This window comes from Vombatus ursinus, unplaced genomic scaffold, assembly GCF_900497805.2.
Source record: "Vombatus ursinus unplaced genomic scaffold, bare-nosed wombat genome assembly UNPS02009205.1, whole genome shotgun sequence".
NCBI lineage: Eukaryota > Metazoa > Chordata > Mammalia > Diprotodontia > Vombatidae > Vombatus > Vombatus ursinus.
In genome coordinates, this window is record NW_020948983.1 from 57,947,004 (window position 1) to 57,959,611 (window position 12,608).

General features: G+C 36.6%; 1 protein-coding gene across 3 annotated transcripts in view; it reads left to right on the top strand.

Annotated features, from left to right (window-relative positions):
* The window catches only part of MAP2K5 (mitogen-activated protein kinase kinase 5), a 283,567-nt gene that overhangs the window by 51,771 nt on the left and 219,188 nt on the right, over positions 1-12,608 (top strand). For all 3 annotated transcript variants that reach the window (XM_027852077.1, XM_027852078.1, XM_027852076.1), the window contains exons 6-7: positions 683-750; positions 2,946-2,994. In XM_027852077.1, coding sequence (XP_027707878.1) covers positions 683-750; positions 2,946-2,994 — 117 coding nt within the window. The remainder of the gene's footprint in view (positions 1-682; positions 751-2,945; positions 2,995-12,608) is intronic.

Consider the following 12,608-nt stretch of genomic DNA (forward strand, 5'->3'; position numbering starts at 1 on the left):
TAATGTGATTGTAGGTATTAATGCAGATAAAATTAGAGACCAAATATAGGATTTAATTCATGGATTAAGTTTATAACCATATTGTATAAATAACCTCCTTTTGGTGTAGTTAAGCCTGAAACGTGTTCATTTGGTGCCTTTTTTTTTTTTTAAGTTTTGAATTCTACATCACAGAACAATGCTTCCACCTTTAAAAAGGACAAAAAAACTATTTCTGAGTCTTGATCGTTTTCTAACTAATTAATTAGATCCATAAGGCTCGTGTTATCCTATGTTCCTTTCAGTGGCAATCTACCCCATATTCCTGATGATTCATGATACCTTATGAAGCATATCTAACTTCTGGTTGCATCCATTATGTTCCTTTTGTGACCAAATTGTCATGTGTATGGTAGATCTTAAACAAATAATTACCGTTCCTCCTTTTTTATTTCCTGTTCTCTCTTTTTTCAGTGCTGTCTAACTAAGCATTTAACATGTAACAAGGATCAGAACATTATGCAATATGCTGATAATGTAGTTCCTTAACCTACATACTGAATAGTCTGCAACCATGGGCATGCCTAGCAACAAGCTAATTAACCTTCATCACGAAATGAGAAATTTATGGCAAATTACAGGTTAATTAGAACCGTGTCCTCAGAACACAAACGACTGATAAAGATTCTTTCTTTGCCTGCAGGTGAATACACGGGCAGGGCCCTCTCATCATAGCAGCCCAGCAGTTTCAGATTCACTTCCAAGCAATAGGTAAGAACAGAATCCCAATTGTATGTTTGGTTATGGAAAGGAGGGGCTTGTATGAAGACATCTGTTTCCCCCTATCCCCCCAAAATCGGCACATGACTGTTAAGAAATTGAATAATTATGTAATATTAGTTATATGTTGACTAAGCATAAAGGAACACATATAGAAAAATAATTTAGATATTAATCACTCGTAATTTTGACTCTTCATCTAATATTTAACTACCAAAGTGATTTTCCTAAAAACATGTTATCTCACCATACTCAGTAAATTCTGGTGGATCCCTTTAGCTCCAGGATCAAATATAAAGTTTTTGATTTGCACTTTAAAGCCCTTTGCAACCTGGCCCCTTCCTACCTTTCCAGACTTCTTACACTTTACTTCCTTCTATACTGTCTGTTATCTAGTGATAATAGTTTACTTGCTTTACTTTACTTATATGTATATATCTTGCTTACCTTACTTATATGTATATGTATATTGTATTTACTTCGTTATTTACATGTTGTGTCTCCTCCATCAGAATGTGTGCTCCTCGAGAGCAGGAAAAGTATCATTTGCCTCTTGTTATATCCCCGTGCTTAGCACAGTGCCTGGCACATAATAAGCCTTTAATAAATAACTTCTTTACTGACTGAATGGTATGAATTTAACCCTTCTGTGCAAGCTAATCTTACTTTTGACTTACTTTTCTTCCTACAATAATAACACATTCTTTGGATTTTTCTACAGCAGTTATAGTCCCTTATGCAGTGGCTAATGAGCAGTTACATAGTCCTTTATTATTGGCTAATGATAAGGTTTTGTGAGTTGAGTTCTGTATCTTTGTCCATCCCATACTTACCCATTTATGGGAAATTGTAGGGCTCATTAACCATTCTGACAGAGAGAGTGAAAGGGTAGGGATAGGTGGCAAAATCTAAATTTATCAGTTTTTCTTTTCTTTAGTATTTCTGGACAAATGAGGGAGATGTTGGTTAGGAAGATTTGCAATTCTAAGTATATTTCATGAATCTATCTCATTTGGATGTTATGATAAGCTAGAGTTGATTATCATTCATAATATGTTAACCAGGCAGATAAATGTCTAATGTAAGGCAGTACAGTGTAAAAGGAAAGAATACTAGATCAAATCAGTAGCGCTCACATCCTGACTCTGCTACTTACTAGCTAAAAGTCACTCCCTCTTGTGTGCCTCATTGGGCAGCATGGTGTAGTGACTAGAGAACTGACCTGGGTTCTGGCCCCACCGCTTAAACATGCTACCTGTAATACCCTAGCCAGGTCACTGAACCACTAGCTAGTAAGTAGCAGAGGACTAGCCTAGTGAGTAGCCCAGAGGATGCAGAGAAGATGCTGATCTCTCTTGGAAGAACTTTCTCACAGGGAGCTCTAGAAGCAGGGTTCCATAAAACTATCTACACAGACATATCCAGGAATGGGGATCTAGCTAGGGAAGACAATTCTGCAAAATCTCGCAAACAAAGCTGTGGCTCAGCGGGAAGCTGACTCGATCTGGAATCAGAGGTGTGCTGGATATCCTGTCACTTTCTACCTGTTTGACCTTGAAAAGTATCCTCATCTAGATGATCACTAAGACTCCTTCTTGCTCTAAATCTTTTCTGTTCTGAGCACATGAACCTTATAATCATCATCTCCTTACAAGAAACTTCATTGCCTGCTGTATCTGGAACCTGTTTGCTTTTTGGAGGCATGATAATCCATGCTTGCTTAGAGCATTTTAAGATATAGACAGTGCTTACTCTTTCTGGTTTATGAATTGCCAGTTCTCTGCATGCAATAAAAAAGTCTTACTGAAAAGTACCACAGTGATGGAGTTAGTTTCCTGATAGATATATCCTTCGTAGAATTCTAATAGGCATTTGATCCCAGAATAGTCTGTTAAAATATCCTTGTTACATTTTACATATAGCTGTCTTGCATCGCTTTAGCTTGTTCAAATTAATGAATGCCAAGTAGGTTATAGTAACACACTTCCAAGGTCTTTACAAATAACTTTTGTTATGTGTACTGTCACTGCTTGGGATTTTAAAGTACATTGAGGGAGTAGAATTATTTTTAAAAGTGTCCCATTTATCCATATGTTAAAGCAAAGGTACTCTGAGCCTAGTGTTTCTCAATGTGATTCTTAGTGCTGTCAGATCACCTTGTCACTAAACATGTCTTGCTTTTTCAGCTTAAAGAAGTCTTCTGCAGAATTGAAAAAAATATTAGCCAATGGCCAGGTAGGTGTCATTACATATTAAGATATAAACATGACAGTGAATTGTTCAATTTTTTAGCCATTTTGTTTTTATATACATGGAATCCAAGAATATCTTTATGTCATAAATGAATTACATGGTTTAATTTGATTGGCAGAGCAATTTACAGCTCATTCTTCAAATAGTGCCAATGGATTTTCACTCCCAATAGATTGAAGCACCATATCTACCCTACTGCCACCTCCGTTCAAAAAAAAAGTTAATCAGTTCTGAATAACTGTGTTGACCCCTGGGTTGCTCAGATGACCTTTGCATTTCGAAGGTCACCAGTTACTTTTTTCCTTGGCCTTTAGAAAAGGGAAAGAAAGACACCATCTCATTCCTAACTCCTCATTTTACTTTGAAGCTAACATTAGCTTTTTAGGGGAACAGAATTATAGCAGACCTTCTGGCATTTACGATTCCTCTGCTTTAGGTGACCTTGGTCTCCCCAGAAGGCCATCTGAAGTTGAATGACCCCAACTAGCAATTGATGGACAGGTAAACCTTTAGGCCAGTCATTTCTCCCTATTTTTGATTCAGGTAGATGGAGAGATCTAAAGTAGTATAATGATTTTAAATGTATACTGGTAAATTAAGCCACCTACAGGATACTAGATTCTTCAGTAGCAACATAAATAAGTTTTAATGTTTGTTATAGTGGGAGCCCTTTGATAGCCTTGGAGGCAGGCACCTGTCCATTGCGATCAAGCCTGCCTATTAGGCTCTATTGACTGAGACATCTGTGTCACTGCAAATAAAAGACTCTTATTGATTTTCTTAACTGCTGTTCACTTCCCCTCCATGTTTCGAAGGCTGAAATCTTAATTATCTCGGATGCGTATTCAGTGCCTTCCCACACTGACCTCTCCAAGCCTCATTGGCATTTCATGAATCAAGTACTTGTAGTGGAGCATGTCAAGAAGACAAAGCTGCCTCTTCACGCTTGTCCTTTACTATCACCTGTAACGTTGTGGCCTAATAGACATTTGCCCCTTTAAAAGATGACTATGGCAGCAGCAGAGCTGCTGGACACCTTGTTTTTTCAGCACAGAATCCTTTGAATGTAGTTAGAAAGGGTTGGTGAGATTTTTGTTGAGGATGGAAAGGGGGGGTCTGTGAAGATGTACATTATTTGTCAGTGTTCTGATAGTTATACAGAATGTATCAATTAGACCTTCCATATTCTAAATGCTAATAAAGAACATTTGTTATATGTATATCGTTTTCATAAACTCAATAATCCTCTAATATATTTCAATTTAATCAACCGGAGGGATTGGCTGTATATAATGCATGTGCTTGGCCCTGTCCTGTACACATTCATTTACAACTGGTTTGAAACAAAATTTACCTCAAAACAAATGTAAGAATAGGATGCACAGTGTCTTCACCATGTTTTTATTCTGGTACTTATTTAATTCACTTATAAGACACACTTATACCCTTTAAAGAACAAAACAGTTATTTTTAAATTGTCCCAGAGTGGAAACATTGGCATGAATTTGTTTTGCTTGGGTAGTGGCAAATTGATTGTGATAGATTTCTTTTAAAAAATGAAATACCATCAGTCTTTATCCACTATGGGGTAAAAAGAGAAGTTTATTGTAAATGTTCAATCATAGATCAGTCATCTTTGTTGCAATATAAATTCTAAGGGGAAATGTTTTGAAGGCATGGAGTATTAAAAATTTTAAGTTCAATTTTTGTTTGTCCCTTAGGGCTATGATATCTACACTAATAAAAAACAAAAGCTCTTAACTCCTTTTTTTTAATCTAGTCTTTAGCTTTTCAGTTTTTTATTAACTAAAGAAAAGAATATTATAAACTGACCAAATAGCTTCATCAAGTGTACTTCCTCTAGTGAGTAAGGACATATTGGAATGAGTGAGTGCTGTTGGATATCCCAAAGTGAGTGACGTTGCAGAGTCATGTAGCGTTGGGCAGTGAGGTAAATTGGTAGGTTTCTTCTGACTTGAGTGCTGGCACTGCTTGGTGTGGGAGGTGTGAGTCACACTTGGTGTTACTTTAACACTTGAGCATAGTTTTTTTTTTTTGTTTGTTTGTTTTTGGTGGTTTATGCTCTCAAGCATTAATAATGATTTGCCTTTCCACTAGTCTCCACTTAGGTTTAATAAGGAATTCATATTAATCATTAAAAGAAGGGGACATGATTCTTCAAGTTAATCAAATATTGACAGGTTAGAAATAGCTTTCTGCTTAGGTTCATTGATATAGGTTATGTGATATAAATATTTATTTCTTTTCTGTCACTCAGAGTAAATGCCACCAATTGATTCAGCATTGATATAGTGTCAACAGTTCATAAGAAACATTTGACTGGCTTGTGTTTTCCGATTAGTCTCTGCTCTATAAAGTGGGATTTACTAAATCTCTCCAATTGTCTGCTCATAGAGTGTGACTGCTTTCTGAAACCATTATTGCTTCGATTTGTGAAGCAAAGGTCCAGTGATAGGACTTAGTTTCTGACAGAGCTTTACATATGAAATAAGGATTAATTGTGCATTTTGGTTTTAATGATTTCTAAGGGATGAGCACTGATTCTTCCAAAGACAGACAAACATAAACAAAGAATGTTTTGTTTGCTGATCCATAATTGAATTCTATTTCATTTTTTCCCATTAATTCCATTAATTTTGCATCCAATCAAGTTCATCTTTTAAAGTTTAGCATTTAGTCTTTGGTGGTGGAATCGTTATTTTTGTATTATCAGTAAATGTTGGAAGGTTCCATTTTTCTAGTAGAAAAAAAGGTAAAACGAGTTATTTTTTGCAAAATTATTACACATTTTAAGTTATGCTGTATGTCTCATGTGCTTTCTGGCATGTATTTGTTTCCTTCCAGTCTAGTACAGTATCATCTCTTCCATATTGTTCCTTGCTTTACAGCTAATTAAGAATATCTTAGAAAGGTCAGATTGCAGCTTGCAGTTTTACCAAGGAATTCCTTCTTGAATCTTTTCTTCTATGTCTCTTCCCCTTATTACTTAGACTAATAGTTTAAGTTGGTAAGGGCATTGTTATTCCTGGTAAATCAAATATATAATAGTACTGCAAATCACAGATACAGAACTAATCCTCATCCTATAACTTTGAGTTGTTCTGAGACATTCACCAACTTTATAAAAACTTTGTGCTGTTAAATAAGTTGAAGATACATCCACATAAATAATCTATTATAAGCTAGTTTTGTCATCTGTATATAAAACTTCACCTCGAATGATAATAGCTTGAATGGAACTATTCTTATCCAACTTAGAAGCCTAAAGTCATACTGTAATGTATTTCTACCTTCTTCTTTCACTGTGAACCCTTACTTCCTTTCAAGCCAACTAGGAAAATCTTTTGTAACATTTTGCCCCATATTTTATTTTCTTACATATTTACTTTCTCTGTTACTCTTTCCATATCTAAATATTACTCCTTCTCTTCATATACATACATAAATATGTTATTCCTACTCTATTGTCCACTTCTTTTTTTCGACTCTTCGGTGAAAATTGTTTCTGCCAACTCTAGGGCTTATCTGTCTAGTTGCTGTCTTACATTCATACTTACCTGTGTATATCTCTGATCTTCCTCCCCGCTCTCTCTTCTTTTTCTCTCTTTTTTTCTTCTCTCTCCAATCAGTATCTGTTATTCTTCATTAACCAGCCATATTGATATGTAACTGAAATACATTGTTGTTCTTTATTGAGTAATTTTGTTTTTTTTCTTAGATGAAAAAGTAGATAAGTTTAAATATTTCTCAGTCTTTTAAAAAATTTTTTACCTGTGAGGTAGCATTCGATGGATTCCTGTCTGTACCTTTAGTGAAAAAACTTTTTCCACCCTGACTTCTACTTGAGTTAAACTCCCCCCCCCCCTTGGCAGTTGGGGTTAAGTGACTTGCCCAGGGTCACACAGCTAGTAAGTGTCAAGTGTTTGGCCTGAGACCGAATTTGAACTCAGGTCCTCCTGACTTCAGGGCTGGTGCTCTATCCACTGCGCCACCTAGCTGCCCCTTGAGTTAAACTTTTTAAGAAATTACATGTCATTGGACTGTGTGTCTGGGTTCACCTACTATTATGTAACTTCGGATAAATCATTTAACCTCTCTTGGCCTTATCTTTATGATGAGAAAGTTGTATCAGTTAATCTCCAAAGTCTACTCCAATTCCAAAATTCTGTGATTCATTTTTTGATAGAAACTCAGCTGAGACCTGAATGTCTAGTGCACTTGACTGTAATATTTTCATCCTTTACTGAATAGGCTTATGACATTTTAACCATAAGAAACATTTCTATGCTTACTTTTGGGAAGGATAATTATGTCCACATCAGTTGAAAACTTAGAGTTAATAATTTCCCTGGGATGTGATTTTTTGGTACCATTATCTTAAATGATTTTGTCATAGTTGAGGCATATGAAAATTTGACAAATTTTGATCATAAATATGAAATCCTCAGAATGTTTTCCAGTGTCTCTTCCTAAACCTGATTGTGATATTCTTTTGTATAGAGAAATTTTTAATAGATAACTCAAATAGGATAAAAGATCATTCAGTTTATAGGCCAGTCAAGCCTGTAATATTTCCAGATAGTATAGAAATGTATTGACCAATATTTATGCTGATTGCAGGTCAGCTTCCTTTTCTGACCCAACCTGATTTTCTGCCTCATGCCTGTTTCTTAGAGCTTGTTTCATTCTGTTTCTTTTCTGAGTCAGGTCTTTCAGGTTGTCTGTGAAATACTAAATTTCTACTTTGGTTTTCATTCTTTGCAGATGAGATTCATGGTTCTCTCTAACTCCTGGCCATTCCCTCTGTATTGGTTATCTCTTAGAGGATTATAGGATCATAGATTAAGAGCTAGAAAGGTACCTTACAGGACATTTAATACAGTGTACCCCCTCTCCATTTCACTGAGCCTCAGACAGAACTTGGAATTTAAACTCCGAATTTCTGACTTCAGAGCCAGTCTTCCTCTTAGTCTCCTTTTTACCAGATGTTTGCAACTCCAGATTAGTTAGGAATACTGAGAGTATATTACTTCTTGTTTATTCAGGTTGGGTATTAGCTGAGAAAAGGCCAGGGCTTGGGACAAGCCAAAGGGTGAAAGAATACCATTCCTTCCTCGCCTCATTCTCCCATCAGTGTTAAAGCTGTATGCTGGACTTTTGTTACATGTATTCACTTTTTTCTTGACTTGTCCTGATGCACTTGACCAAGGATTCTTGACCTTTTCTTGAGAGGAATACTTTTGATTTCCTGAGATGTTATGCTATCCACGGTGTTTGTTGGAAGTGGGAAGAAGTTGGGTTGCTAATCACGAAGTTGCTGAGTTGGTAATAAAGGGAAGGCTGATGCAGGCTGCCTTTCCTTATCCCTGGAGAATCTCTAAAAACCTTGGATTATGGCCTATTTATCCTATTTGAAAACTTTTAATTCAGAATTTGTGATATTTTAACATGAACTAGGGTGAAATTTACCTTTTCTAAAGGTGTAATTCTGTATATGGGTTTGCTAAGCAAATTAATAGCATAAACTACATTGTTGGAGGCATATTTAGCCATACTTAAGAAACTTTTTACAAGAATTTTAGGGTTGTGTTGACTTGCCAATAGATATTATTAATTAAATTCTTATCTTTTCATTGAAGAGATCCAGCAGAACCTTTGGTAGGAAGTTAACAATTTACTTCAAATTACTCTACTTTTAAAATATACTGTACTTGAAAGATAAAAATAGATTTTCTTTAAAGTGCTCTAAAATTTAGATTTGTCTTCTACCCAGTTAATCCTAACAGATGAAATTTCACTTGATGTTCCTTCCCAACATATATGCGACCCAACACATGGGTTGTATGATGCATTTTTTTTTATATTCATCAATAATGTGAAGTTGGCAAACCACAGAAATTCCCCCAACAGGAAAAATACTAGCCTTTTTCTCTGCTTTGTCTCATTTTTTTCTCCACTGAACTAACTGCACCAATTAGCTTATTGTAAATAGCATCAATCAGTTTGTACTACAGTTAATTTGGGTGTTGAACTGGCTTCTACACATTAATCTGTCAATATGTTTTTTAGGATTGTTTGTAGAATGGCTTGGGAAAAAAGCTGTTTCTATAACCCGTACTGTACTTCTAATTATCACAGCTCTCAGAAGCTTCAACTTCTGAAATGTATAGAAGAAAAATATTTCCCTTGATAAATGAAGCTCTGATTTATTCATTTGGTTGAAGTTTAGAATAGAGCAAAATATTTAAAGCATTACTATAATGGTCTGAGAGCAAACTATTTTTTTTCCAGATGATATTGAATTTAAAACTCCATCAATTTTCTGCCCATGCAAGGTGGTACAGTTCCCTGGCAATTGATTTTTTTTTTCAGGGCTTACTATGGCTTTTCCCTGGCTTTAGCTGTATGTGAAACAGGACTTCTATTGAATTTACGTTAATGAATAGATAAATTTGGCAGTGAATTTTTAAATGGCTGGACTGAGTTTGTAGAAAATTACTGACAGCATCAAATTGAATCTGATTGGTCTTAAACATGTGAATAGTAATAGTTTATTAAAACTCTAAATTATTTAGTGAACACTGAAACAAAGTACTTTCTACTCATGATACAAATCTGGTTAATATTTGTGTTAGAAAAGATTGCATAGAATCAGGAGTTGAAAAGTCAAATGAATATTTTCATGGTGTATTGAATCAACAAAAATGACTTTGGCTTGTTGGTGTTACGTTTCTTTCTTTTCAACCAAAGACAAGGTTTATTAGAACATCAGTCATATTGGGCAGATTTTTTATTTTTTATTTTTTTAAATTTATAAATATTTATTTTCTTAAAATTCCAGGAACATTTTGGACCAAGGAGGAGCATCTTACCCCATTTCCCATGTTGGGTCTAAAGTAGAAGCCAGCTTCATTAATTAAATCTTTTTTTTTCTCCCCCCCCTTTTTTTTCCCTTTTTTTGTTTGCCCCTCCCCCCACCCCAAGATGGCATGCATTCTAAACACCCCTTCCCCTAGTCTGCCTTGCCTTCTATCTCTCCCCGCCTTCTCTTATCCCCTTCCGCTTCAGTTTTCCTGTAGTGCAGGATGGATTTCTGTACCCCATGTCCTGTATTTCTTATTTCCCAGTTGCATGTGAAAACATTTTTTTTAAACATGTGTTTTTAAAACTTTGGGTTCCAAATTTTCTCCCTTCCTCCCTCCCTACCCACCCTCATTGAAAAGGCAAGCAACTCAATATAGGTTATGCACGTGCAGTTATGCAAAACACTTCCATAGTAGACATGCCGTGAAAAACTAACTCTATTTCCCTTAATCCTATCCCACCCCCCCCATTTATTCTATCCTTTCTTTTGACCCTGTCCCTTCTCAGAAGTATTTGCTTTTGATTACTCCCTTTCCCAGTCTGCCCTCCTCTCTATCATCCCCCTACTCTCTTTTCATCTTCCCCCCCTATTTTCCTGTAGAGTAAGACAGATTTCCACACTCAATTGAGTGTGTGTTATTCCCTCCTTAAGTCAAATCCTATGAGAATAAGATTCACTCATTTCCTCTCATCTTCCCCTGTTTCCCCTCCACTGTAAGAGCCTTTTCTTTTCTGTTTTTTTTTTGTGGGATAATTTACCCCATTCTACCTCTCCCTTTTTCCTTCTCCTAGTATAATCCTGTCTCACTCCTTAATATTATTCTCCAGATATGACTCCTTCATTTTCAACTCACTCTGTGCCCTCTATCTATCTATATCTATATATATGTACATATAATTTTTCCCCTCCAACTACCCTAATACTGACAAAGGTCTCATGAGTTACAAATATCATCTTTCTGTGCAGGAATATAAACAGTTCAACCTTAATAAATCTCTTATGATTTTCTCTTTCCTGTTTACCTCTTCCTGTTCCACTCGAGTCTTGTATTTGAAAATCAGATTTTATATTCAACTCTGGTCTTTTCATCAAGAATGCTTGAAAGTCCTCTATCTCACTGAATGACCATTTTTTCCCCTGAAGGATTATACTCAGTTTTGCTGGGTAAGTGATTCTTGGTTGTAATCCTATTTCCTTTGCCCTCCGGAATATTATATTCCATGCCCTGCAGTCCCTTAATGGAGAAGCAGCTAAATCTTGTGTTATTCTGATTGTGTTTCCACAATACTTGAATTGTTTCTTTCTGGCTGCTTGTAATATTTTCTCCTTGACCTGGGAACTCTGGAATTTGGCTACAGTATTCCTAGGAGTTTTCCTTTGGGGATCTTTTTCAGGCAGTGATCAGTGGATTCTTTCAATTTCTATTTTGCCCTCTGGTTCTAAAATATCAGGACAGTTTTCCTGGATAATTTCTTGAAAGATGATGTCTAGGCTCTTTTTTTGATCATGGCTTTCAGATAATCCAATAATTTTTAAATTCTCTCTCCTGGATCTATTTTCCATGTCAGTTGTTTTTCCAATGAGATATTTCACATTGTTTTCTAATTTTTCATTCTTTTGGATTTGTTTTACAGAGTCTTGATTTCTCATAAAGTCACTAGCTTCCAATTGCTCTATTTTAATTTTTAAAGAAGTATTTTCTTCAGTAAGCTTTTGGACTTCCTTTTCCATTTGGCCAATTTTGCTTTTTAGGGCATTCTTCTCCTCAATGGCTTTTTGGACCTCTTTTGCCATTTGGGTTAGGCTATTTTTTAAGGTGTTATTTTCTTCAGTATTTTTTTGGGTCTCCTTTAGCAAGCTGTTGACTTGTTTTTCATGGTTTTCTTGCATCACTCTCAGTTTTTCCTCTACTTCTCTCACTTGCTTCTCAAAGTCCCTTTTGAGCTCTTCCAAGGCCTGGGACTGATTCATATTCTTCTTGGAGGCTTTGGATGTAGGAGCTTTGGCTTTGTTGTCTTCTTCTGGTTGTATGTTTTGATCTTCTTTGTCACCAAAGTAAGATAATATAGTCTGACTCTTTTTGCGCTGCTTACTCATGATCCCAACCAATTACTTGAGTTTTAAACTCTTTGTTAAGGTAAAAGTCTGCTTCCAATATGAAATGTGTACTGTCCCAAGCTTCGGGGTTTTGTACAGCTGTCTTCAGAGGTACTTCTAGGGACCTGAAAATTTTCAGTGCTTCCAAGGAGCTATGATAAGGGGTGAGGTGTTTTCTCTCCACTGCCACAACAAGCTTCACCACACCAGCGTTCCTTCTAGCCCCAGAACCGCCCCTCAGAACTGTGACCCAGATCCAAGCACCAGTAAAGCAAGAGATTCCTGCCTCAGTACTGGCAAAGAGATCTTTGCAATCCCCCTCTGATCAGCCACTCGATTCCCCCTCAGTCTGTGGGCCTGAAGCTCAGGAAAAAGCCGCAACCCCGGGCCGCGCTCCAGACTTGCAGCTGAGACCTAGCTCCTCTCTCACTGCAGACACAGACTTTTCCCACTGACCTTCTAAGTTGTCTTTGGCATTCAGGGGTTGAGAAGTCTGGAAACCACCACATCTGCCTGCGATTCAATCCTCTGAGGCCTGCTCCATGGTCGCTGCGGACTGCGTGCCCACACTGAACTGCGCTCCTCTCCCCGCCTGGCGCATATACCTTTCTGA